General features: G+C 63.7%; 1 protein-coding gene across 1 annotated transcript; it reads left to right on the top strand.

The window, feature by feature from the left end:
* The first annotated feature begins 812 nt into the window (after positions 1–812).
* On the top strand, positions 813–26,112 carry XPNPEP2 (X-prolyl aminopeptidase 2). Its single transcript, XM_075896609.2, has 21 exons — positions 813–1,114; positions 9,255–9,328; positions 9,635–9,745; positions 10,694–10,757; positions 11,427–11,531; positions 11,832–11,918; positions 12,051–12,197; positions 13,293–13,394; positions 14,076–14,157; positions 14,490–14,685; positions 15,858–15,947; positions 16,484–16,593; positions 17,089–17,166; positions 17,548–17,619; positions 18,062–18,122; positions 20,009–20,078; positions 23,403–23,507; positions 23,904–23,963; positions 24,219–24,295; positions 25,584–25,682; positions 25,756–26,112. The coding sequence occupies exons 1-21, from the start codon at positions 1,066–1,068 to the stop codon at positions 25,954–25,956; spliced, it is 2,040 nt and encodes a 679-aa protein (XP_075752724.2). The 5' UTR covers positions 813–1,065; the 3' UTR covers positions 25,957–26,112.
* The last annotated feature ends 766 nt before the right edge of the window (positions 26,113–26,878 follow it).

Here is a 26,878-nt window from a genome sequence, read left to right as displayed (position 1 = left end):
GTGGACGTGCGATCAGGGCCACTGGGGCTTGGACCCGGCCCGTGCCCCCCAGGACTGGCTCCGCCCACACCGGGCGTGTAAAGCCTGGGGGCAGGTCGGGCCCGGGGTGGGCTCCATGTGGAATGGTCAGTCCAAAGCGCCGTCCAGGGAGCGAGCGAGAGCAGGCGCCGGGGTGACCCCAGCCCTGCCCCTGCCGCCCCCAGGCCAGGAGACTGGCAGGGGGCAGGTCCAGCTGCCCCCTCACTCTTGCTCTGGCAGGGCCCCCCGCGCCCCACGGCCTGGCCTAGACTACGGGCGTGTGCGCAGGAGAGCAGCGGCCCCGCCCTGTGTGCTGCCTGCAAAGGGGCTTGCGGGTCCGGCCTGCGCTTTGCAGCCCACGCTCCGGAGAGCTCCGTGTCCTTTCACGAGTCACCCATGCTCCGGGTGTCTCCGGCTCCGTGGCCGGCCGGGGAGTCTGCAGGACGCTGCTTCCCCAAGGAGCTGCGGGCTGAGCCCGGGAGGGGGTTCCCTCAGGCCGGCCTGAGCCCCGTCGCTTTGCCTGGGGTGTCAGCGCCGGTGATGTCTGGCTGCACCCCGCACCCCGCGCCTGCCAGCTGGGAGCCGAGGGGACGCGGCCGGATCGCTGGCTCTGCGCGACTTGCTGCCCGCTGAGCAGAGCAGAGCAGAGCGCCGCGCCCCGGCACACACAGCCGGTCCCAGGGCCCTGGGAAGAGCCAGCAGGAACCAACCCAGCCCACGCCCACTTGCCGCTGCTGCTCCTGCCCTGCCCTGTGCCGGGAAGTGGATCTCAGTGGAGTCCCTGGCTCTGGCTCTCCCGGTTGCTGCCTTTGGCTGGATCTTTGGACTTTGGGACCCTGCCCCCACTGCACTATCTGTTTGCTTTTATCAGTGCGAGACTTGCAACGGGAGGACGTGACAGTGATCTGAGAGCCAGCCCCTGCCCGCTGCCTCCGGACCTGCTTTCCAGTGGGCACGGCTGCCCCGCGCACAGGCCGGGGAGTCCGGCACACTCAGACCTGGGCTCTCTGGCCCCACCTGGCAGGCGGCTCCGGACCGCGGGGAAACATGCCCTCGTCTCGCTGTGCCTCCTGGGCCTGGATGCTTCTCATTCCCGGTACGTGCGAGAGTCTCCGTTCACAGGGCACCAGCAGGGCGAGCCGGGCTGAGCCGCCTGTCTGTGTATCCCCCACAGCTCCATATCTACCCAGCCATCCCCTCTGTCTATCCAGCTAGCCATCAAGTCAGACACTAGGACTGGAAGGGATCTTGGGAGGTCATCAAGTCCAGTCCCCTGCCGCCCGGGCTAGACCCAAGCTAGACCCGCCGTGTCCCACGCACTAGCCACTAGCGGCTGTTTGGCCGGTTGCATGCGGGTAGCTGGCTCACACAATGATTTACATCTTCAGAATTAGGTGGCTAGTTTGCTTCAGAACTGGCTGGACACCACAGATCTAGCCCATCCCTGGCAGGCGTCTGCCCAACCTGCTCTGAAATATCTCCAGGGATGGAGATTCCACAACCTCCCCAGGCAACTGATTCCAGTGTTTAACCAGCCCGACAGGCAGGAAGTTTTTCCTAATGTCCAACCCAAACCTCCCTGGCTGCAGTTGAAGCCCATTGCTGCTTGTCCTGTCCTCAGAGGCCAGAGGGAACAATGTTTCTCCCTCCTCCTTGTGACACCCTTTTAGGTACTTGAAAGCTGTTTATCTATCTAGCCCCATATTTTCTCCCCCCCCCCATTGATCGATAGAGCTATCTATCTGCAGACACCCCCTGAAACTTCTAGCCCTTCCCTGCCCTGGGACCTGCCCGGGGAGCTCCGAGTCGAGGTGGGGGTTAAGCTAAGGCAGGCCTGTGCTTGGCAGGCAAGAGAAAGCAAGCGAGGTTTTCTTTTGAAAGAGCCATGGTGTTGCCCCCCACCCCCTCACATGGAGGGGAGCACGCAGGTGCCTGCTGGCCTGGGCCCGTCCCTCCGGGGGGCACTGACCTATGGCCCCGACATGGCAGCCTGGCTTCAGGCCGAGCAATGGGCATGTGCAATGGGCTTGCAAACCCCAAAGGGCTGGTCAGAGCTGACTCGTGCGGGTGCCCCGCTGGGCAGCTCCCAAGCGGACGGCAGGGGATCTGGGGCGTGCTCCGGGGCTGCTGGGACTCCCCTTGTCAGAGCCAGGGGGCTGCATTCCCAACGGCCGCCAAGGAAGCCCAGAGCGGGAGCAGCTCCAGGCATAAAGGCAGGGCCAAGTGCTGGCCCTACACACATCTAGGGGCGTGGCACTGGCAGGTCGGATCCTGCGCGGGGCTGAGCAGCTTCTGCCCGGCCAGCCCAGGAGGGAGCCGCAGGGTGTGGGGAACGGGGGGTCCAGGCCCTGCAGAGCTGCCTAGCTCACGGGCTCACACATTCCAAAGCCAAAAGGGTCCACTGTGATCACCTAATCCGGGGTGGGCAAGATCAGGCCTGCCCAGCCGTCTGGTCCGGCCCACCCTGCCCCTCTCCCGCCCAAGAGACCTGGAGGTAGGGGAGTGGCTCCCTCCCACGGCCAGGGCACACCGGGCCTAGAGGGCCCCGCCCCTTCCACCTGAGGCCCCGCCCACAAACACAAATCAAAATTCATGAAGTGCCCCCTGCCAGAATTATTGCCCACCCCAATCTAGTCTGGCCCCCTGTCCCGGGGCAGATGCACCACCCTGGCGCCCCCAGCCCGCAGTCCTGGGACTGAGCTTGATGACTCGCTGGGCACCTCCCTGCAGCTGGCATCTCCCCGTGTTTCCCTTTGACCACGGTGTCCTCCGGCAGCCCCCACGCCAGTGTCTGAGCCCCCTTCCGGGGGGGGGTTAACTTGCTTGCACTCCAGGGGCCTCCCCTCTCCAGGGCCCCCTGTTCTCCCCCCAGGGAACACCCAGTTCCCCTGTACCCACCTTGCCTCAGTGACCCACTGCCAGTCTCCATCTAGCCCCCACCTCGGGGCAACCTGCATCTGCAATGGCCACTCAGCACCGGCAAAGGGGGGTGCACCTGCTGCCCCTGCCTACCATGGCCGCCTCTCTACAGCCCTAGTAGCCTCAGGCCTTGCTTTAGGCCCTGCAGCCTCGGGGCTTGCTGGTCAGAGCCTCCCCAGCCCTGCCTGCCTGCCTGCCTGCCTGCCTGCCTGCAAGAAGCCTCCAGCTTCCCCAGCAGCCAGGTCCCTCCTGCTCTCTGCCCAGAGCAAGAGTGAGCTTCCCCCTGCCGCCTGGAGCCCTTCTTTATAGAGCCCAGCTGGGCCCTCGTTAGCCAGACCCCCCCCCCAGCTGAGCCCTCGTTAGCCAGACTCCCCCCCCTGCTGGGCCCTCGTTAGCCAGACCTCCCCCCCAGCTGGGGCTTTGCTCAGCCCTCCCTCATCCCAGGGTTTGCCCTTAAAGGGCCAGTGCGGGGCAAACGCCCTGTCACCCCCCTGTAAAATCCAGGCTGGGGAACGTCTCCCGAAAGAATTCCCCGAGTGGACGGTTTAGAACTCGGCCGATGGTGCTGGAGACGTTCCCGGGAGGGGCAATCCGCTGGGCCACAGCGCAGTGTTCCGAGGGCGGCCCCATTGCCCATCGGCCGGGGTCTGGCTTCGGCAGACTGGCTGGCGATAGCGCTTGCTCCGCTCGATCGCTTTGCTTCCCGCGGGACCCAATCTCCTCTCCACGGTCTGTCTGCGAAGCCACCTCGATCGAGTTCTTCCCTGCAATGCAGGCTTTCCGGTCCTGTAACCACGCTTGGCTCTTGGCTGACCCCTCTCCGACTGATCACACCCTCCTGCTCGAACTGGTGGGCACCAGAGCTGCTCCAGCAGCTGTTCCACCGGTGCCCAAGCCCGGGGTCCTCATTGAGAAGCCTGTGTATGCAACACAGCCTCCCATTAGCCCTTCTAGCCACAGAGCTGCACGGGGCGCTCGTGGTCACCCCGAGATCGTTTCCACAGGCCTAGGGCAGCTCCCCCTTGGGTCCAGCTGACGTGCTTTGCTCCTAGATGGGCACATTGACACTTAGCCAGGCAGACAGCCCAGTGGCACCCCAGAGCTACACACCGACCAGTCAGCCGCACTCCTCCTGTGGGACCTGCAGTAGCCACCAGGCAGCCGCAGAGACCCCCCAGCAGCCCAGCGCCATGTCAGGCGCACCCCACCAGCACTGCACAGGGGAGGCAGCAGCTTTTGAAGCGGTGTGAAGTCAGAGCTGGGTGGTGAACTTGCGAAAGAACAGCCAGCCCGGTTCGTTCCGTGTCACGGGGCTGTCAGCGCTGTGCACAATCTCCATTCCCCAGGGGTTTGTAACTCTGAGGTTCGACTGTACCCAGCGAGTGCCCGGCCTCCGCTCTGCCCGCTACACGGGTCTGTCAGGGCTGTGCACAGCCTCCATTCCCCAGGGGTTCGTAACTCTGAGGTTCGACTGTACCCAGCAAGTGCCTGGCCTCCGCTCTGCCCGCTACACGGGTCTGTCAGGGCTGTGCACAGCCTCCATTCCCCAGGGGTTCGTAACTCTGAGGTTCGACTGTACCCAGCGAGTGCCCGGCCTCCGCTCTGCCCGCTACACGGGTCTGTTAGCACTGTGCACAGCCTCCATTCCCCAGGGGTTCGTAACTCTGAGGTTTGACTGTACCCAGCGAGTGCCCGGCCTCCGCTCTGCCCGCTACACGGGTCTGTCAGGGCTGTGCACAGCCTCCATTCCCCAGGGGTTCGTAACTCTGAGGTTCGACTGTACCCAGCGAGTGCCCGGCCTCCGCTCTGCCCGCTACACGGGTCTGTTAGCACTGTGCACAGCCTCCATTCCCCAGGGGTTCGTAACTCTGAGGTTCGACTGTACCCAGCGAGTGCCCGGCCTCCGCTCTGCCCGCTACATGGCGAGAGCCCGGGAGGACGCTGGCTGGGGCGGGCGCGAGCTGCTGGGGAAGCTGGGTTCGGAGGGGCGCCTCGGAGGCCTCGTTCTGGCTGGTAAAGCTGCCACGCCAGGTGCGGAGTCAGCAGGAGCGGCCAGGTGGCTTGGTCCGCGTGGGGCAGCTCTCGGGGCAAGGCCCAGGGCCCAGGGAGAGGTGGGGGAAGGGCAGCTCATGCTGGGGAAGCTGGTTTCTGATGCCTCCATCTGCCGGCTCGTTCTCCCCTCCACCCCGAGGTGGGTGGAATGGCCCCGTCCCGCGCTCTGCTCTCCGCCAGCGGGGCCTACGCGCCGGCCCTGGCTAGGGCGCCGCGGGGTCTGCTCCTACCGAGCACCAGCCGGCCTGGGGCGCCAGCGGCAGGGCCTGTTTGGCTCAGACTAGCCCAGTGTCTCTGGGCAGCTCCCTGGCACCTCTCCCGAGCATTGTCCTGGGGAACTCGCTCGGCCTGCTCTCCGTGGCAAGGTCCCAAGCAGGGAAAGTTACAGCCCCATTGTCGCAACCCCCCGCCCCGCTCCTCTTCCCCCGGGCGCCCCCGATCTCCGCACTGCTGCGCGGGTGCCGCCGGGTCTGGTCTCCGGTGCCAGCCCGGGTGCTTGTGGCTCCTTTGGGGGCAGGAAAACACTGTTATCAGAAACACCCACGGCACACGGCACCCTGTTTGAGGCAGCCTGCTCCACAGCTGCAAACAGCCTCCGTCACGCCGCCTGGCCGATCCCAGGAACACCGCTCGCCCCCGGCACTCCCGGCTTCTGGGTCGAGGCCGAGTCGTGTCCCGCGTTTTATGTGACAGGCCGTTTTGTGCGGTGGAAGCTGAGTCTGGCTCTTTCGGGATCGAATGCTGGGAAATCCAACCGGCTCGCGCCTTGCAAACGCCAGCTGGACAGCGCCATGGAAACGCAGCAGTGCGGCTGGAGAGAAACGCTCCTGGAGAGAGCATCTTCCAGCCGATCCCCCGGGTGGGAACATGGCAATCCCCAGCCCCCAAACCAGGATCAGTCCCTATATTTAGGGCCTTCTCTATCCCATGAGCAGTGCGCCGTGCTCAGGGGAGACTCCAATGCCAGCAGCTGATTAGCAGAGCGCCTACAGCTCAGTGTCAAGTATCAGGGGGTCGCCGTGTTAGTCTGAATCTGCAAAAGCGGCGAGGAGTCCTGTGGCACCTTATAGACTAACTGAAGTGTAGGAGCATAAGCTTTCGTGGGCAAAGACCCACTTCGTCAGATGCATGGATAAGGTGCCACAGGACTCCTTGCTGCTTTTACAGCTCAGTGTGTGTTTCTCCTGGTGGTGCACATCTGCACATGCCTCGGTGCACATAACATTTATTCTGTTGGATAATTTCTTTGCATGGATGGAGAAGATTAGAGGGAACACAGCTGAGCTAAGCTTCTCTCTGACCCATCTTCCTACCTGTAGACAGGTGCTGGTCCAGGGCACTCCTCCTGCAGGTACCAGCCTTGGTGTACATCTGAGATCCAAGAACAATTGCATACACCCAGGCTGTGTCTACACTGGCCACTTATTCCGGAAAATCAGCCGCTTTTCCGGAAATACTATGCTGCTCCCGTTCGGGCAAAAGTCTTTTTCCGGAAAACTGTTCCGGAAAAGGGCCAGTGTAGACAGCACAGTAGTGTTTTCCACAAAAAAGCCCTGATCGCGAAAATGATGACCGGGGCTTTTTTCCGGAAAAGCGTGTCTAGATTGGCCACGGATGCTTTTCCGGAAAAAGTGCTTTTCCGGAAAAGCATCCTGCCAATGTAGACGCGCTTTTTCCGGAAATACTTATAAGAGAAATCTGTTCCGTTTTAAGCATTTCCGGAAAAGGGTGCCAGTGTAAAAGTAGCCCCAGTGTCTGTAAGAACGCTGTCCCCTTTCTTTGACTCAGGTTTCCAGGCCAGAAGGGACCAGTCTGAGCTCCTGTGGGCCACAGAACTGCTCCCGAATCATTCCTAAAGCCCCGCTTTTAGAAACACGCCTAGCCTGGATCTTAACATGGCCGGTGATGGAGACCCCACCCCAGCCCTTGATGGCTTATCCCAATGGTTAGGGACCTTCACTGTTACAATGTAACACCTTATTTCCAGTGTGAATTAAGCTAGCTTCGACCTGTTAACCGATGAAAGGGTGTTGGGGGGGGGGGGTAACCGCATTAAGGCTGATGCTGATATCTGGTCAATCCATAGCTCTTTAACTCGCTGGCGAGGATAATGCAGGCGACGCTATCCAAAGCCTTGCTACAGTCAAGGTCTATCACACCCGCCACTTTCCCCTTCTCACAGAGCCCGTTCCCTTGCCGTAGGAGGCAGCCAGCTCGGCCAGGCTGGACTTGCCCGCGGTGGCCCCAAGTCGGCTGTTCCTGTTCCCGTCCTCTCCTCCACGTGTTGCTCCAGGTCAGCTGATTCTCCACCCCCCAGACCTCTTCCAGTCATTGCGTCCCAGCATCCCTTGCTCCTGGAGGTTTGCCCGAGTCAGCAGCCGCTCAGCCTGAAGTGAGGGGGCTGCTGCTGGCACAGGGGCGGGAGGCGCTGTAGCCAGCGGTGTGCAGGTGAGATATGAGTGTGTTCTCCTGACCGTAAAGTCAGTGAGTCTGAGCCCAGCGGACCAAGCGACCCAGATCACTCTGTACCAGGGACCAGCTTCTTCCGTATGTCTCCCTCCCCCGGCCTCTGTGTCACCCGCACCCCTGATCCGCCAGGCCCTGGTTTCTTCCAGCTCATTGATAAAAACATTGCACAGCACAGGGCCAAGAGACAGTCCCTGTGGGTCCCCATGGGAAACCCACCCGCTCAGCGCTGAGCGTAGGGACGTGAACGGAGATCTCTCAGTCAGCCAGCAGTTAATCCAGTTAATGGGTGCCACGTTCATTTGATCTCTCTCTAGCTCCCATCCAGGCGCTTGGTGATGCGAGCTGGCAGGCAAAGCAAGTCCTGGGGTATTAGAGCACTGGCCGTCTCTCAACCGAAACTGGACTCTCCTCGGGAAAGTTAGCCAGTTCCTTCGACAGGCTCCGTTTCCCTCTGCGCTGCGCTGATTGGCATTAATTACACCCCCCTCCTTTCATTAGTCATTAATCGAGTCCGGCGTCAGTCACTGTATCACCTTGCCGGGATCCACGTCACCCACACTGGCCTAGAATTACCTGGGGCGCGCCATTTACCCTCTTCCAATAGGGGCACGGTAGCCTCCTTCCCGGCGTCTGGAGCGTCCTCGTCTTCCAAGACTTCTGGGGACGAATGTGTTCAGACTGACCAGCGCCCTGCTAGGTGCAGGGTTTCCCAGTCTCCCTCCCTCTCCGCCATCAGCTGCTGCTCCCTGGACTGAGCCACCCGCCCAATAATCGCTCTTGTGATGCTCTGCAGGGGCCTAATGACCCCAAGAGCCTGTCTGCAAGGGAGGGGGCCCTGGCCTGCCCCCCGTACCAGGCTGCTGCCCAGGGACCATAATGGAACCAAGGTCGGGGGGCCCATATCGTCCCTCTCCCCGGCACTCACTGCTCCCCAGAACCGGGGACTGCTTCCCTTTGTCTGGCCTTCGCCCACCTCCCTGGGCACATGGACCAGGGTAACTGGTCTCCCGCACTACCTTCTCCGGCCTTAAGGAACCCCTCGCGCTCTCCAGCCCTGGGAGCGTCTCAGCAGCCCCACGGCGTGAACTCCCCGTCACACCCCTTGGCTTTCTCCACTGGTGCGCTTTGCCCTTTGCCTGAACTGCAGCCATGGGATTCCGGACTCCTCCCGAGCTCTCAGCGGAGCCTCCAGCTCCCAGTCATGTACCGGCGAGGGATACGTCCAGGCACCACCGGGAGCCCCCTCCCCGCGTGAACCTCCCGGTGCCTCGCCTGCTCACACGCCCAGCGCCCCAACACTGCGCCCTGCGGAGTAGTTAAGAACTAGGAGCTGGAGCGGAACGTGGCCGTGGCCGACAGAGGTGGCGTTCTGCCGTGGAGCTGGGGTGGAGCTGGAGCCGGAGCCTGGCCCCTGGCCCAGGTACTGCCCTCCTCCCGCTCGGGCCGGAGCGCTGATAACGTGACTCCCGCCCCAAAGCCGTCGGGCTTCTCCCATGACCGCAAGGGCTAGGGACGCGCCGTAGGGTACCAAGCGCAGGCTAAGATTCTGCCGGAGCTGGAGCTCGGCGAAGGGCGCCCCTTCTCACCGCCAGACGGCGGGTACTCGTGTGACGTGGAGACAGGCCCTGCGCCTTGGCTGGGGCCCGCAAGCCCCCTTGTCTGCGCACGGCCTCCTGGGGCGCCAGGCTCTGCGGCGGGGCGGTGGGACGTGGCGGGACGTCCGCGGCGCGCAGAGCATGGCAGGGAACGGGGGGAGGGATTTCTGGGGCTGCTGACGCGTCTCTGCTTGCTCCTAGGCTGGGCCGTGGGATGGGCAGCGCCAAGCAGCTCAGCGAGGAGCGACATCCGAAACTGCACCACGACCCCCCCGGTGAGACCCCCTCCAGCCCCGGGCAAGCGGCCTGCTCCCCCACTCCCTAGATTCCCAGGCCAGGCCTTCTGCCTCGCCTCCGCCCTTCTCTGCCTCCAGCCCCTCCCTGCTGCCCCCGCCCCGCCACGGAGCCAACGGGCAGCCAGCCAGCGCCGGAGCAGCCGGGGCTCTGGCAGAAGCCGACCCCCCAGCAAGTCACCTCCGAGGGTCCACGCCCTGCCCAGGGCTCTCTGCTCCAGGCCCCGCGGGTGGCCAGCAGGGCTGCCTGGATCAGCCCCTCATCGGCGTGTGTCTCTGTGACCCCAGTTCCTGCCCCCCACGGTGACGGACACGAGCAGCCGGCTGAGCGCCCTGCGCCAGCGCATGCAGTCCTACAACGTCAGCGCCTACATCGTCCCCGCCACCGACGCACACATGGTAAGGCTCCGGCTGCCAGCCCGCCCCGGCGCAAGGCCCTGGCATTGGCTGCAGCTCCGGCCCCCGCCGCCGGGCCCCGGGAGCAGCTGTTTGGTGCCAAACCCGGCCACGTGCCCTGCCTGCAGAGCCTGCCCCTGGCCCCAGGAGTGGCGGGGAGGGCTGGGAGGGCAGAGCCCCTCTGGCACCGGCTGCCCGCTAGTGCCGGGCTGTTCAGCTCGCTCCCTGGGCAGCAGCGCTCAGCTGGGGGGGAGGGGGAGGTGTGTGCTCTGCGGGGGGTCTTGAGGGAGCAGTCGTGCACTGAGCTGGGGTGTCACTGTGGGGAGACAATCGTGCTGTGAGGGGTGTCACTGTGGGGTGCAGACGCGCTGTGAGGGGTGTCTGGGGGTGCAGAGGCGCTGTGAGGGGTGTCTGGGGTTCAGACGTGCTGTGAGGGGCGCAGACACACTGTGAGGGGTCAGTGGGGGTGCAGAGGCGCTGTGAGGGGTGTCTGGGGTTCAGACGCGCTGTGAGGGGTCACTGGGGGTGCAGAGGCGCTGTGAGGGGTGTCTGGGGTTCAGACGCGCTGTGAGGGGCGCAGAGGCGCTGTGAGGGGTCACTGGGGGTGCAGAGGCGCTGTGAGGGGTCACTGGGGGTTCAGACGTGCTGTGAGGGGCGCAGAGGCGCTGTGAGGGGTCACTGGGGGTGCAGAGGCGCTGTGAGGGGTCACTGGGGGTGCAGAGGCGCTGTGAGGGGTCACTGGGAGCGCAGAGGCGCTGTGAGGGGTCACTGGGGGCGCAGAGGCACTGTGAGGGGTGGCTGGGGGTGCAGAAGCGCTGTGAGGGGTCACTGGGGGTTCAGACGTGCTGTGAGGGGCGCAGAGGCACTGTGAGGGGTCACTGGGGGTGCAGAGGCGCTGTGAGGGGTCACTGGGGGTGCAGAGGCGCTGTGAGGGGTGTCTCTGTGTCCCAGAACGAGTACATTGCTGAGCGAGATGCGCGGCTGGCGTGGATTACCGGCTTCACGGGCTCAGCAGGTGAGCACGTCCCCAAAGACCGTCGGCCTTCCCTGGGAAGTAGATGCCCCCTTGATGCTTCTTCCAGCCCCCTGTGCCTATGGGCCTGTGTCCTGCGCCCAGGGGGCTGGCGTAGGAGGCAGGCTGGGAAGCTGAGGCGTCTGTGAGAAGCCTCAGGACAGGCCCGTGCACTAGCCAGGCGGGCTAATGGGGCCCTGCTGGAGTCGGCTCCAGGACAGTCTGGCGCTAGAGCCCATCGGGGGGGACGGGGTGGTGAGCCGGGTTTGCCAGCAGCAGCCCCAATTCACAGACTCTTTGTGGAGAAAATTCCGGTCTCTGAGCCGCCGCCAGGCCCCTCACTCATCCCAGCCCTCCCCGCAGAACCCCGGGTCTCCCTGGTGGGGCCGTCTCCCCTCTGGCCCAGAGGCGAGCGAGCGCTGCTCTCCCGTGCTGTGCCCGGCGGGACCCAGCTCCCCTGGCCCAGCGGAGGGTGGCCGGGCCACACGCGAGTGGAGCTGGGTTCCAGGGGGATGCCTGGGCCACGTGGCTGGGGCGACACCCGGCCTGCCCCAGAGCAGCCAGACGCACCTAGGGCAGGGCCACAGGGAGCCAGCGGCCTGGCCGCCCGCGGCTCCGGGGCCTGTGGAACGAGGCTGCCCAGGCAAACGGGCTCTCTCCTCCGGGCGGCAGGGACCGGCGTGGTGACGCTGCACAAGGCGGCTCTGTGGACAGACAGCCGGTACTGGACCCAGGCAGAGCGCCAGATGGACTGCAACTGGGAGCTGCAGAAGATAGGTCAGGAGCCAGGAGCAGGGAGACTTTGCGGGTCACCCCCCCAGGGAGCCGCCCGCTCCGTGGCCTTTCTGTTCCCAGCCGGGGCTCCCAGCCCCAGCCTTTGCCAAGAGGAGCCCCGGGCACCGGAGCCGTGGGCAAACCCCATCGGGCACACTGCCTGCCAGTGACTGAGCCCTGGGCTCCGGCAGAGCCGGCCTGGCAGACTCGGAGCTCTGAGCCTTGCTCTCCAGGCCTGGCCCCACTCCCCCTCCCCACTGCTCCCCCCAGCCCGCCTGCCACGTGCTGTGCCCTGTCTTGCAGTCTGGATGGACGCCATCGGCGAGTGGCTGCTCCAGGAGGTCCCTGCCGGCGAGAACGTTGGACTGGATCCCTTCCTCTTCTCCATCGGTACCGCCCCGCCGCCTGCTGCTCCTGCCCCCCGGAGCCCGGCTGCCCTCCCCAGGAAGGGCAGGTGGGCAGGGCCTGGGGAGGGCGTCAGACTGACCTGCCGCGGAGCTAACCAAGCGCCTCCCTCCCCAGCTCTCTGGCAAGGCTACACCCGCGTCCTGAAGGACTCCGGCCGGACCCTGGTTCCCATTGAGGACAACCTCGTGGACCTGGTGTGGGGATCGCAGCGGCCTCCTCCGCCCACCAGCCCGATCTACCTCCTGCCAGAGACCTTCACGGGTAGGAACTCGCCCCCTGCCGGTGGCACAGAGCATGAGCCCATCCCCGGCGCCCCCTGCTGGTGGCACGGAGCGTGAGCCTATCCCCGGCGCCCCCTGCTGGTGGCACAGAGCATGAGCCCCTCCCTGGCGCCCCCTGCTAGTGGCACGGAGCGTGAGCCCATCCCTGGCGCCCCCTGCTAGTGGCACGGAGCGTGATCCCATCCCCGGCGCCCCCTGCTAGTGGCACGGAGCGTGAGCCCATCCCCGGCGCCCCCTGCTGGTGGCACGGAGCGTGAGCCCATCCCCGGCGCCCCCTGCTAGTGGCACGGAGCGTGATCCCATCCCCGGCGCCCCCTGCTAGTGGCACGGAGCGTGAGCCCATCCCCGGCGCCCCCTGCTAGTGGCACGGAGCGTGAGCCCATCCCCGGCGCCCCCTGCTGGTGGCACGGAGCGTGAGCCCCTCCCTGGCGCCCCCTGCTGGTGGCACGGAGCGTGAGCCCATCCCTGGCGCCCCCTGCTAGTGGCACGGAGCGTGAGCCTATCCCCGGCGCCCCCTGCTGGTGGCATGGAGCGTGATCCCATCCCCGGCGCCCCCTGCTAGTGGCACGGAGCGTGAGCCCATCCCCGGCGCCCCCTGCTGGTGGCACGGAGCGTGAGCCCATCCCCGGCGCCCCCTGCTGGTGGCACGGAGCGTGAGCCCATCCCCGGCGCCCCCTGCTGGTGGCACGGAGCGTGAGCCCATCCCCGGCGCCCCCTGCTGATGGCATGGAGCATGATCCCTGTGCATGGCTGGGCGTGCTGTGGTGTTGGGGGCATTTGCACGGCCAGAGACAGGTGTCTGAGTGCCACACATGCAGCCAGCCCCAGGAACTCTCCAGAGGTTTGGGTCCCCCAGTGGAGTCTGGCTGGGCTGGGTCAGGCTGGGAGACCCTCAGCTCGCTCGCCCAGGGCATGGCATGTCTGGGAGGCTGCGGAGAGAGCCCTGGATGGCCCCAAGCTCTCTGGCAGGGCAGGTGTTGGAGGAATGGTCCCCTCCCAGCTGGGCAGGGATGGGAGGGCTCCCGCAGGGGGGTGCACCTGACTCTCACATGCCTGACTCCCCCTGTCCTTCCAGGCAGCACCTGGCAAGAGAAGGTGTCCGGGATCCGGAGCCAGATGGAGCAGTTTTCCCGCAGCCCCATGGCCGTGCTGCTGTCTGGGCTGGAGGAGACAGCCTGTGAGAGATGGGCCGGGACAATGCTGCCATTGCCCCCTCCACAGCATGGCCTCCGCCTACGTTCCGGCTTTGCCCCACAGACTGCAACAGCCCCCCAGTGCCCTCAGCATCCTTCAGACGCTCACAGCCCCCCAACAACCCTCCAGTGTCCTCAGTACCCCTCAGACCTTCACAGCCCCCCAAGAACCTCCCTGTGTACTCAGCACCTCTCAGACCCTTGCATCCTCCAACAGGCCTTCAGTACCCCTCAGACCCTCACAGCCCCCCAACAACTCCCCAGTGTCCTCACTACCCCATAGACTCTCGCAGCCTCCAACAGCCCCCCGGTTCTCTCAGTACCCCTTAGAGCATCGCAGCCCCCCAACAACCGCCCATGTCCTCAGCATCCCTCAGACCCTTGTAGCCTCCAACAGAACCCAGTGTCCCCAGCCCCTCTGAGCCCAGCACAGCCCCAGTGTCCTCAGGCCAGCGTCCCTACCAGGCATCCTGCACCGAGCTGAACTGCCTGCCCAGCCTGGCTGATCACGGTCCTGGGGGCGAGACCCAGTCCCCTGTGCTGGGCACTGCCCCCACAGCTGAGAGACGGCACCCTCCAGCGTCACCTTGCGCCCAGACTCTCTGCCGGCGCTGCCCTGGAGCCCAGCGGGGCCTGTAACCCCTGTAATCCCCGTGTTCCCACAGGGCTCTTCAACCTCCGAGGAAGCGACATCCCGTACAACCCCGTCTTCTACTCCTACACACTCCTCACCACCGCCAACATCAGGTACAGAGCAGCCCCCAGGCCCAGCAGTCCCTGGGGCTGCCCCCTCCCCCGGCTCCCCAGCCCCTCTGAGCCCAGCACGGGCCCTGGGGCTGGCCCCCTCGGAGCCCCAGTGCATCTCTTGGGCACCAGCTCCCCACATCCCCTGAGCCCCCTCATGGCCTCAAGGGCTGGGTCCCCCTCCCCTCGGAGCCCCAGCCTGTCTCCTGGGCTCGCTCCCCCATCCCCCACGGACTCTCTTCCTGGCATTCAGGCTCCTGCCCCACTCCCCTGCGAGCCCTGGCCTAGGGGGCTGGACGGGGCGGGGCCGCAGCTGAGCCGTGCTCCTTCCCCAGCCTGTTTGTGGACAGCAGCCGGCTGACGGCGGAGGCGCAGCAGGCGCTGAGGGCAGAGTGCCCGGGGCCCCTGTGCGTGCAGGTGGAGGAGTACGGCCAGGTGCGAGCCAGGGTGCAGGCCTACGCCCAGGGCGACGTCCGGGTCTGGATTGGGACGGAGTACACGACCTACGGGCTCTACGGGGTCATCCCCAAGGTGGGCTGCCCCGCCCTGCCGGTACCATGGGGCTAGGCCTCCGCTGTCCCATCCCCCTGGCTGCGGGAGCCAGCCTTGGCCTGGGAGGGGCTTTGGTAAAGCTGCCTGGGCCACGGGCAGCCTTGCCCATAGAAGGGGCTGGCATGCAGGGCAGGGCCAGCAGTGATGGGCTGTGTGTGCAAGGGGAAGAGGGCAAGAGTGAGAGGCCCTGGGCGTGCGAGGGGTGGAGGTGAGAGGGCCCAGGTGTGCCAGGGACGGGGGTGAGAGGGCCCAGGCGTGCGAGGGGTGGAGGTGAGAGGCCCTGGGCATGCCAGGGGCGGGGGTGAGAGGCCCTGGGCGTGCTGGGGCGGGGGTGAGAGGGCCCAGGTGTACCAGGGGCTGGGGTGAGAGGCCCTGGGCGTGCGAGGGGCGGGGGTGAGAGGCCCGGGCATGTGAGGGGCGGGGGTGAGAGGCTCTAGGTGTGTGAGGGGCGGGGGTGAGAGGCCCGGGCGTGCGAGGGGCAGGGGTGAGAGGGCCCAGGTGTACCAGGGGCTGGGGTGAGAGGCCCTGGGCGTGCGAGGGGCGGGGGTGAGAGGCCCGGGCATGTGAGGGGCGGGGGTGAGAGGCTCTAGGTGTGTGAGGGGCGGGGGTGAGAGGCCCGGGCGTGCCAGGGGTGGGGGTGAGAGGCCCTAGGTGTGTGAGGGGCGGGGGTGAGAGGCCCTGGGCGTGCCAGGGGCGGGGGTGAGAGGCCCTGGGCGTGCCAGGGGCGGGGGTGAGAGGCCCGGGCGTGCCAGGGGCGGGGGTGAGAGGGTTGTGCTTGCTCTGGTCCTTCCCCTTCCCTCCCTCATGGGCCAGTCCTGCCTCGTGCCCCAGAGCAGAGGGTCATGATGCTCAGGGTCAGGCCCCAGCTGGGGGGGACCTGGGGCGTTTGGTCACTGGCAGAGCGAGGGTGCCCGGGTGTGTGCCATGTGGCTCACTGGGCACTGGGCCTTGCCCTCAGCCTTTTTGCTCACCTGACAGCTGCTCTCTCCCACGGCCATGCCCTGCCCTGGCACCGCCAGGCTGCCCTGCCCTCCTGCCCATGTTCCTGCCTTGGACCTCACTGGTTTGCTGGCACGCAGTGGACACAGGGAGTAGGGTGGCTGGCGCCCTGCTCCCCTGGCCGGCTGACCAGGCTCTGCTGCCCACTGCAGGACAAGCTAGTGGAAAGCAGCTACTCGCCAGTGATGACCACCAAGGCCGTGAAGAACGCCAAGGAGCAGGAGCTGCTGAAGGTGACCCATGTATGTGCTGCAGGCTCTGGCTCTCCCCATACTGGGGGGCTGGTCGGGGAGGGGGCTGGCCAGGGAGGGGGCTGGCCAGGGCAAGGGGCTCTCCCCGTGCTGGGGGGCCAGGTGGGGCAGGAGGCTTTCCCCATACCAGGGGAGCTGGTGGGATGGGGGTTCTCCCCATGCTAGGGGTCTGGCTGGGATGGGGGCTGGCCAGAGATGGGGCTCTTGTTGTGCCGGGGGGCTGGGCAGGGCAGGGCAGGGGCCAGCCGGGGCGGGGGCTCTCCCCGTGCCGGGGGACTGGGCGGGGCGGGGGCTCTCCCCATGCCGGGGGGCTGGGCGGGGTGGGGGCTCTCCCCATGCCGGGGGGCTGGGCGGGGCGGGGGCTCTCCCCATGCCGGGGGGCTGGGCGGGGCGGGGGCTGGCTGGGGTGGGGGCTCTCCCCATGCCGGGGGGCTGGGCGGGACGGGGGCTGGCTGGGGGGCTGGCCGATATGGGGAGGGGCCTGGTGCTGCTCCTCGGGGGAGTCACGCCCCGCGGCTCGCCCCCAGGTGCAGGACGCCGTGGCGGTGATCCAGTACCTGCTCTGGCTGGAGAAGAACGTCCCCACGGGCGCGGTGGATGAATTCTCCGGCGCGCGCCAGGTGGACAATCTGCGCAAGTCAGTGCCAGAGGGACCCCCGCTCCAGCCTGGGGGGATGGGCCCTGGGGGTCGGTCTGGCTGTGGGGCCCAGGGACCCCTCCAGCCCAGGGGGCAGAGGGGTCGCTCTGTGCGGTGCCCCATGGTGCAGGGGGGCTGCAGAGCGGCTGGGCAGCGCCGTGGGGGCAGGGTGCCAGTGGCCAGGCTTATATAGGCCGGCAGCGCCCCCTGGTGGTGGGGAGATGGCAGCGTGTGGCGGGGTCAGAGCCCAGAACCTGGGGAGGGGGGCTGCTCCCCACAGTGCCCTGGGGCCTGCTCCCGTCAGGGGCCAGCGTAAGCCCCAGCCTGCCTGGCCCTCCCCTCCCCAGCCCGGGGAGCCCAGAACTGATCTGGGCCGATGGCCAGGGCCCAGCTGTGCTCCCCTCCCGCTGCGCCCCTGCCAGTGCCCCGGCCCCTTCTCGCCGGGCTGCCCCCTCTCGGCCCCCCCGCCTCCCCGGCCTCCTTTCTCCTTTCCAGAGCGCAGGAGCACTGCCGGGGGCCCAGCTTCGAGACCATCTCTGCCAGCGGGCTCAACGCGGCCCTCGCCCACTACAGGTACCCAGGGCGCAGCCTCTCCGGGGCAAGATCAGCCCTGGTGCCCTCCACAGCCGGGACCTGCCTTGCCCACCGGGACCAGGGGGCTCTCAGCCCAGGGCACAAGACAGAACTGCCCCCCGCCCAGAGGGGAACCAGCTGCAGCCTCTCAGGGCCGAGTGGCTGCTCCCCCCAGCCCCCAGGGCAAACGTGGGGTGTGGGGCTGGGTGCAAATCCAGGCATTCTTGGGGGTCAGGGGCTGCAGCGCCCTTGGCCTGGCTCACTCTAGCGCGTGAGCCCATGTCAGAGTGAACATGAGCGTGCGGGAGATTGGGAGGGGCTGGTGGGTCTCCCCGGGCCTGCTAGCAGGATCTCTCTTATTGTGGGGTGTTTCCCTTCCAGCCCATCCAACGTCAGCAGCCGGAAGTTGTCTGTGGATGAGCTGTACCTTTCAGACTCCGGAGGGCAATATCTGTGCGTATGGCCGGGCCTCGTGTTCGCGCTGCCCCAGCTCTGTCCCCACAAGCACAGCACTAACCGTGTCCAGAAATGGGCCAGCCACGGTGGCTGCAATGAGCCACCGACCCTCAGGCCATGCCCAGCCATGTTCCCTCGAATGGTTTCCACCCATGTGCGGAATAAACCCTGTTGCATGCACTGAGCCATGTGTCGATGTGCACCACCAGGAGAAACACTGCCGGCCGTGTGCACTCTGCCAATCCACGCTCAGCTTGCAGGGAACCCTGGCCAGCCCCATGTGCCTCCGGTCCCACACAGGGCCAGGGCCAGGGCCAGGGCCAGGGCCAGGGCCAGGGCAGGAGCTGTTCGCTCTGCCACAGAGGGACTAGCTCAGCGCTCTGCTGGCGGGAGGGCCTGGCTCCTGGATGAGCTGCTGACAGGTTTTGCTCTGCTGCAGGGGTGGAACCACGGACATAACCCGGACTGTCCACTGGGGGACGCCCACCCCATTCCAGAAGGTACTGGGCTGGGCTGGGCCCTATTTGCCGCAGTCTGTGACTGCCCTGGGCTGACCTGCGTCGCTGGCGGGGGAGGCAGCAAGGGCCCCCACTCCCTGCCCGTGTCAGTAACAAGGGCCCTCTCCCCTTTCTTCCCTGGGCTCCTAGCGGCAGCCGCTGCAAAGCTACAGCCGCCTGGAGCTTCACACCCCATAGGCCTTGAGCCTTCGAGGCCCCAGCTGGGACAGGCCCCCTCCCCCTGCTGCAGAAGCACAGGCCCCGCCACCGCGCTCGAGTAGAGTCTCCTTTAGCTGCTGGCGTGGTGGGGCCTAGGACCCCAGCAGCACAGTTGGGATGCCCTGCAGGAGGGCTGTGGGGCTGCATGACCGCCCTGCCCCAGCAGGGGGTGCTCCCTGCACTGTTGCCTCCTGTTGTACGGGGCAAATGAGTCGAAACAATAGTAAAGAATGAAATTGTCAGACACATAGAAGAAGATAATTTGTTGGGCAAAAGTCACCATGGGTTCTGTAAAGGGAAATCCTGTCTTACTAATCTAGTAGAGTTCATTGAACGGGTCAACAAACATGTGGACAAGGGGGATCCAGTAGATATAGTGCACTTAGATTTCCAGAAAGCCTTTGACAAGGTCTCTCATCAAAGGCTCTTAAGTAAATGAAATTGCCATGGGACAAGAGGGAAGGTCCTTTCATGGACTGAGAACTGGTGAAAAGACAGGAAACAAAGGGTAGGAATAAATGGTCAATTTTCAGAATGGAGAGGGGTAACTGGTGGTGTCCCCCAAGGGTCAGTCCTAGGACCAATCCTATTCAACTTATTCATAAATGATCGGGAGAAAGGGGTAAGCAGTGAGGTGGTAAAGTTTGCAGAGGATACTAAACTGCTCACGGTAGTTAAGAAAAAAGCAGACTGAAGAACTTCCAAAAGGTCTCACCAAACTAAGTGACTGGGCAACAAAATGGCAAATGAAATGTAATGTGGATAAATGTAAAGTAACGCACATTGGAAAAAAAACCCCAACTATACGTACAGTATGATGGGGGCTAATTTAGCTACAACTAATCAAGAAAGAGATCTTGGAGTCATCGTGGCTAGTTCTCTGAAGATGTCCACGCAGTGCGCAGCGGCCGTCAAAAAAGCAAACAGGATGTTAGGAATCATTAAAAAAAGGGATAGAGAATAAGATGGAGAATATCTTATTGCCCTTATATAAATCCATGGGACGCCCACATCTTGAATATTACGTACAGACGTGGTTTCCTCATCTCAAAAAAGATAGACTGGCATTAGAAAAGGTTCAGAGAAGGGCAACTAAAATGATTAAGGGTTTGGAACGGGTCCCATATGAAGAGAGATTAAAGAGACTGGGACTTTTCAGTTTGGAAAAGAGGAGACTGAGGGGGGATATGACAGAGGTCTATAAAATCATGAGTGGTGTGAAGAAAGTGAATAAGGAAAAGTTATTTACTTGTTCCCGTAATATAAGAACTAGGGGCCACCAAATGAAACTAATGGGCAGAAGGTTTAAAACAAATAAAAGGAAGTTCTTCTTCACACAGTGCATAGTTAATCTGTGGAACTCCTTGCCAGAGGAGGTTGTGAAGGCTAGGACTATAACAGGATTTAAAAGAGAGCTAGATAAATTCATGGAGGTTAAGTCCATCAATGGCGATTAGCCAGGATGGGTAAGGAATGGGGTCCCTAGCCTGTTTGTCAGGGTGGAGATGGATGGCAGGAGAGCGATCGCTTGATCATTACCTGTTCGATTCACCCCCTTTGGAACACCTGGCATTGGCCACTGTGGGCAGACAGGACACTGGGCTGGACGGACCTTTGTTCTGACCCAGTCTGGCCGTTCTTATGTTCTTATGTTCATCTGCCCCGCGCAGGAAGCCTACACGCGAGTGCTGATGGGAAACATTGACCTGGCCAGGCTCGTCTTCCCCTCGGGAACGTCAGGTGAGTGCGACCCGGGGACAGCCCTGCCCTGGCATCACTGGTGGAGCCCCATGCAGTGCCCGGCCAGAGCGGGCTTCTCAGCTGGCTCCATGCCCCCAAGCCCCTGCCCTGCTGGGCGTGTGATCCAGAGAGTCACAGAACCCAGGGCAGGAAGAGACCTCAGGAGCCACCGAGTCCGGCCCCCTGCCCAGAGCAGGACCAGCCCCAACTCAATCAGACCAGCCAGGGCTGTGTCCAGCCAGGACTGAAAAACCTCCAGGGATGGAGATTCCACCCCCGCCCTAGGGAACCCAGCCCAGCGCTTCCCCACCCGCCTAGGGAAATAGATTTTCCTAATCTCCAACCTAGACCTGCCCCACCGCAACTTGAGCCCATTGCTCCTCGGTCTGCCACCTGCCCCACTGAGACCAGCCTCTCTCCAGCCTCTCTGGACCCCCCTGCAGGGAGTTTCAGGCTGCTCTCAAACCCCCCCTCGCTCTTCTCTTCTGCAGACTGAACAAGCCCCAATCCCTCCTCTTCTCCTCGTAGGTCATGTCCTCTAAGCCTTTCATGGTTTTTGTTGCCCTGCACTGGACTCTCTCCAATGGGTCCATGTCCTTTGCTAGTGGGGGGTCCAGGAAATCCAGGGTTTTTCTGCCAATGTGGGTTCCCAGGGCGGGTGTTGGTCAATGAATCCAATCCACACGGTGACCAGAGAAAGTCCCCCCTTGCCCGTGTGCTCATCCTTTGCCGCCTGTGCCTGTCGTTTTCCTGCATCGGTGAGCGTGAAATGCACCCGGTTTCCGTGCTGTGGCAATGTCACCTCCTCGGGCGTTGCTCGCTCGCCTCCACTCCGAGCAGGGGGCTGTTCACACCATCGTGCGTGAGACCCAGCGCTGTGGGATCCCTTTGTGGGCCTTATGAAAGGCATTTTCTTGGTTTGGCCCCGGCAGCCAAGGTGTGTTGGACTTGACCAGTCCATGCCGGGGGTGTCACTGCAGAAGGGTCGTGTAGGCACCGACCAGGGTAATGCTCCGTGCCCGGCTCTCGTTTCAGCTCCGGCCCGTTCCTGAGTGCATCCTACTCTTCAGATTTTTTCCCCTCATTTTTCTTTGCAACCAGCCCCTCTGGAGCCCACCATGCCCCCGGCTCAGAGACTTTCTTGCTTATGCCAGTCCACTCTGTCCTCTATCACTCAGGGATGGGAGGAAGCTAGCGATCTGTATTCACACTGCACAGTTCAGCCTTGTTCTTGAGGTAGGTTGTACCAGATCCCTTCTCAGCAGTCCAATATCCCCGATAGTCTGTCGAGTTCCTTCGCCTTTCTCACTAGGCCCGTCCCGGCAGCCCCGCTGAGAGTCTGCTCATGCTTGGTCCTTTGATCCCACAAGCATCTTTGTCCGCTGTTTCTGTGGGGGACCGGGCCATGCAGCTCGGAACGCCGTGGGGGGCCAGTGAGGTTTCTGCAAGGCCCTTTTGAGATGACTGACGGCTTCTGAGTCAGTTCTAAAGTTAGTTGTCTTACCATAAATATTCAGTTTCACTCTTCGGCAGGCTCTGGGGCATCACAAGTGACAGATCCCCTGACTGCTCTGGTGCTGTTCACGGTTTGTGCATGTTCTGTGCCTGGTGCCTCTGGCGGGCGGTGCATCGTCTTTTGGGACAGGACTTTCTCCGCCCCTCACGCTGCAATTTGTCCCTTCCAGCCAGTTCTCTCTTCTTGCCTCTGGGGTTTTATGAGACCGGCTTGTAGGACTCTCAAGTTAGTCTTTAAAGTGCTACCAGACTCTTTGGGTTTTTTAAGTTTCTCAAGTGTCTGTTTATAAGCTACTTTCAGGTTTTGGAAGATGCTCCTCCTGCCTTTTGTTCTGCTGTTTGACTAGCTCAGGCAGCTTTCTCACCTGTAGCAGCGGAGAAAGATTTTTATCTCTTACCCCACCTCTAGGAACCAGCCTGTCTCCGAGACTGTCGCATGTTGCAGTTCCAAAATCACAGTTTTCAGCCCATGCATGCAGAGTTCTCATAAAACATCCCCTGTCCCCTCCCCCCGTCATTGTGTGGTTCTCTGGGGACGACACACATTTTCATAAGCCACATTTCTCTGAGAAAGAATGTATACATCAAATATCCCCAGAGCCCTTTCCTACACATCTTTGTGACTGGCTTCAGTACAGTCAAAGGAGTTAAAAATGTGCTCTGCCTGCTTCCCCATAGCATTAATTAGAGGTAAATAATAATAAATAAGCGTGTAGCAATTGGAAATCTTCCAAAATACTCCTTCCAGCTTCTCCATTTGTCCAAGCTGAACTTCTTGTAGGTGTTGCAGATCCTGCCACCTCTCTTCCTTTTTCCCCTCTGGTTGTTCTCCTCTGGCGTCAGATTACTTCTGACGCCTTGTCATGTGCTTCCTGTACATAGCAACAGGGCTGCTACTGGCAGGCCAGGGTTCTGTACCTAGCTATGGGCTGGCCATAGAGCTTCCTTCTCAGAGAGAGACACACCAGACCCAGTCACTGGGAGATTCTGTAATGCTCTGCCAGGCCTGGCTCAGGTTAGCTCAAACAAAATAACACACGCACCGCGACGCCTGGGGCCGAACGGTATAAAAAAAAGGGATCAAAATTAAAACAGAGAATACCTTATTGCCTCTAGAGAAATCCCCGATAGGCCCACGTCTTGAATCCTGCATACAGACGTGGTCACCTCATCTCAAAAGATACATTGGCTCTGGAAAAGGCTCAGAAAAGGGCAACAGAAATGATGAGGGGTTTGGAACGGGTCCTCTGTGATGAGAGATTAAGAAGATGGGGCCTTTTCAGCTTAGAACAGAGGAGACTGAGGGGTATAGGAGAGAGGTCTATAAAATCATGACAGGTGTGGAGAAAGTGAATAAGGAAACATTATTTACTTGTTCCCATAACAAGAACTAGGGGTCACCAAATGAAATGAATAGGTAGCAGGTATAAAACAAACCAAAGGAAGTTTTTCTTCACACAGCGCACAGACAACCTGTGGAACTCCTTGCCAGAAGGTGTCATGAAGACCAGGACTTAAACAGGGTTCAGAAAAGAACTAGATACATTCATGGAGGGTGGGTCCATCAATGGCTACGAGCCAGGCTGGGCAGGGTGGGTGTCCCTGGCCTTTGTTTGTCAGGGGCTGGAAATGGGCAACAGAGGAGGGATCACTTTGGGATTCCCTGTTCTCTCCCTCTGGGGTGCCTGGCATTGGCCCAGGCTGGCCGTGCTGATGTTCTTAGAACACAGGTTAGCGTTCTGCCGCGCAGGCAGGCGCACGGGGGACGTGGTTTCTCTTCCCAGGACTTCTCGGCTTTGTGTGTTTCAGGGCGAATGGTTGAGGCCTTCGCGCGCCGTGCTCTGTGGGAGGCTGGACTCAACTACGGCCACGGGACTGGCCACGGCATCGGCAACTTTCTGTCTGTTCATGAGTGTAGGTGCTCTGCGGGCTGCCTGTGCCCCTCGGCTCTCCTCCCCACCCGGGGGGTTGGACTGGACAGGCACAGGGGGGCTGTGCCCCTGCTCCCGTTGCCTGGCCAGCCTCTGGGATCCAGGGGCCCTGCGCGAGGGACGGCTGCCTGCCAGGAATTCCCATTCCTCGCCTGGCATCTGCCCGCCCCCTGGATATCTGGCTAGTGCGGGAGGCCAGCGGGGGCCCTGGGAGGCTGAGCATGCTGGGGTCTGGGGAGACGTGTGGTAAGCACAGGTCCCTGGGCGCTGTGCATGGGGAAGGGGTAGCCCCCTCTCCAGCAGAGCCTGCGTGAGGAGCAGGGCGCGGACGTCTCCGGGATCGCCCTGCTCCAGCAAACGTGGCATCTCCTCCCGGCAGGGCCCGTGGGATTCCAGTCCAACAACGTGCCCCTGACCAAAGGGATGTTCACATCCATAGGTACGTGAGTCCTTCCCCTCCAGCGCCCTCTGCCTCGAGACGTGGGCTGCCGGGCCTCCCCCCCGCAGGCAGCATCAGCCTTCCTGAGATCCCCTAGGCATGCAGCCCGGGGCTCTACTTGGGGCCGGGCCGGGGGTCTAGCTTGCCTGGAGGTATGCCGGGAAGTGGGACCACAGAGCTCGAGGGAGACCCCCAGTTCAGCGTGACCCAGGTGCTAGGGCACGGGATTCACCGGCCTCCCGTTCTGCTCCCCAGAACCTGGCTACTACCAGGAGGGGGACTTTGGAATCCGCATCGAAGACGTGGCGCTGGTGGTGGAAGCTCAGACCAAGGTGACGCCTCCCCGGGTGGGACAGACGGACGCTCGGCCGCCCCCTCCCCCACTTTCTCCCTCTCTTCTAGAGGGCTGGGCCCGACAAAGGGGTTTGCGGCTGGGGACAGGCCCCTGCCAGGTGCTGGGCAGTGGCTTGCAGAAGGGTGTAAGGCCATGGAGGTCTGAGACCCGTGGCTCGGGCGGGGAGGGAGATCAGCCAGGCGCCAGGGAGACCAGCTAGCCACGCGGCTCTTGTGCAGCCGTGCGTGAAACCAGGGCCACTGAGCCAGCGTGGCCTGTGAGCCCCCCCGGGCGGTGCCCACGCTCACCAGTATCCCCGGGAGCAGGGTGCACGTTGGGTGCAGAGCAGGAGAGCAGGGGGGGCGGCCCCCCCGGGGGTGGCCGGCAGGCCTGGCAGGCCCAGGTGAGAGAGCTGGAGCGTGGGAGAGGAGGGGAGCTGGGGCGGGCCAGTCACCCCCTTGCTCAACCCAACCGCGTCTGTCTCCGCTGCCAGCCACAGGAAGCGCAGCGGCAGCTGCGTGAGCCTGGCCGAGGCGGCGCGGCAGGGCCGGGGGGAGCCCAGCGTGTGCACAGAGGGGAGCCGGGGACAAGAGCTGCAGAAAGCACGCGGGGGCCCCTAAAAGGGGGGCACTGTGGAGGTGGGACACTGGGGGAGAGGCTGGGGGGGCAGTTGCTCGGGGCAACCCCCCCCCCCCCGGGCCCAGGGCCATGAGGCGCTCGCTGGCAGTCGGAGCGAGGCAGGAGGAGTCCGGAGAGCTCCTCGGGCCCGGCCCTTTTGCAAGGCAGCTGGCCCAGGACTGGGACCGGGGGGCTACTGGCCTTGTCTCGGCAGCACCATGGGGGCTGTGGGGGGAGAGGCAGAAGCAGGCAGTAGAGAGGGCAGCACCCTGGAGTGGGGGGACTGGTCAGTGGGGGAGGCGCTGGCTTTAGACCCCTCCCCATGTGGGGTTTGCTTTGTGCCCTTTTCCCTCAGGCACAGGTCACGGGGGCGGGGTCTCTCTCAGCCAGTCCAGGGGGGTCTCCCTCAGCCAGTCCAGGGGGGTCTCTCTCAGCCAGTCCAGGGGGGTCTCCCTCAGCCAGTCCAGGGGGATCTCTCTCAGCCAGTGCGGGGTGATATGCACGGAGCTCGGCATGGCCTGACAGGCAGTGAGACGGGCGAGGCTGTGGCTATGGGGCCAGGACCCCTATGAGGAGGAGGGGCCAGCTCAGGGCTGGGGGGCTGGCCGGGTGCGAGCAGCCATGGGGCAGGGGCTGGCCTCGGCCCCTCACTCTCTCCCCCGCTGCAGCACGGGACAGGGGTGGAGCCCTACTTGACCTTCGAGGTGGTGTCTTTGGTGCCCTACGACCGGAACCTCATCGACACCAGCTTCCTGTCTGAGGCCCAGGTGAGGGGGGCTCTCTGGGGGCCGGGGGGCTGCCCCCTCGCCGCCGCTCACGGCGTCTCCCGTCTGTCCGCAGATCCGGTACCTGAACGCGTACTACGAGGCCATCCGCCGGCGCGTGGGGCCCGAGCTGCAGCGGCGCCAGCTGGAGGAGGAGTACGCCTGGCTGCAGAGGAACACGGAGCCCTTCTCCGGGGGCTCCCTGGTGGCCGCCTCCCTGGGCACCCTGGCGGTCACCACTCTGGTGTCCACGCTCCTGCCGGACAGGCAGGCCTGAGGGAGACTGCGAATGGGCCAGCCCAGGGATCTCCTAGCCCCCGGCCCTCCCTGCCCCCAGCAGTTTTGTGTCCCCCCCCCCCTCCGCCATGTTACCTCACTTCCTGTGTCGCTTGAGATTAAAAGCAAAAAACCTCCTGGGAGGGGTTGAGACCTGCCCCGTGTTCAGTGGCTGCTGCCCCTGGGGCGTGGGGCTGGTGCACGGCGGGGGGTGCACGTGCACAGCTGTGCCCCGGCCACACAAATGAGCAGGGTTGGTAGGTGTGTGTCGAGCCAGGGGCTGCGTGAGGGGGCCTGGGGCATGTGGGGAGGGAGGCCTGAGGCATCAGGGCGGGGGGGCTGAGGCGTACGTGGAGGGGGCTGAGGTGTGCAGGGTGGGGGGCGAGGCGTCTGAGCTGAGCTGAGAGCTGCGTGCTGGGCTTCTGCATGTGGCGCTGGCGGGTGCGGGAATACGTACAATGCTGGTGTGTGCACGGCTGGGGGGCGGTGCAGAGTCGGGCTTGTGCACAGGGCTGCTGCCTGCACTGGGGCTCCCGGGTCCAGCCCTGAAGCCCAACCACACGCCAAGGGCCCCGTGGCCCTGACGCCCTGAGTTCTGCATAGGGGGAGGCTGGCGTGGCCGGGCCAGACACACGAGGAACAGGGACAGGCTGTACATCCAGCTGGCACAGCACTAGTGTCACTTCCTGGACCCGCCCTCAGTGTCCCCTTCTGGACTGTCCCCTGCCTCCCTGCCCATTCCCGCCTGCAGCGGCTGGGGGAGTCCGGTCACGGGCACAGACCCCAGATTAGAACCCCCCCCAGGAGATGTTGAGCTGGGAGGCCTGATTCTCCACCGCTCTGCTCCCCTGCAGCTGGGGCAGGGGCAGGGACAGGGCATGACGGTGGCTTTAAGCCCCCGTTGCACTCCAGGGCCTGCCACT

This window comes from Pelodiscus sinensis, chromosome 13 (genome assembly GCF_052426305.1).
Source record: "Pelodiscus sinensis isolate ZL-2025 chromosome 13, ASM5242630v1, whole genome shotgun sequence".
Lineage (NCBI taxonomy): Eukaryota > Metazoa > Chordata > Testudines > Trionychidae > Pelodiscus > Pelodiscus sinensis.
The sequence above is the reverse complement of the archived record's forward strand: the minus strand, read 5'-3'. Positions and strand labels throughout refer to the sequence as shown.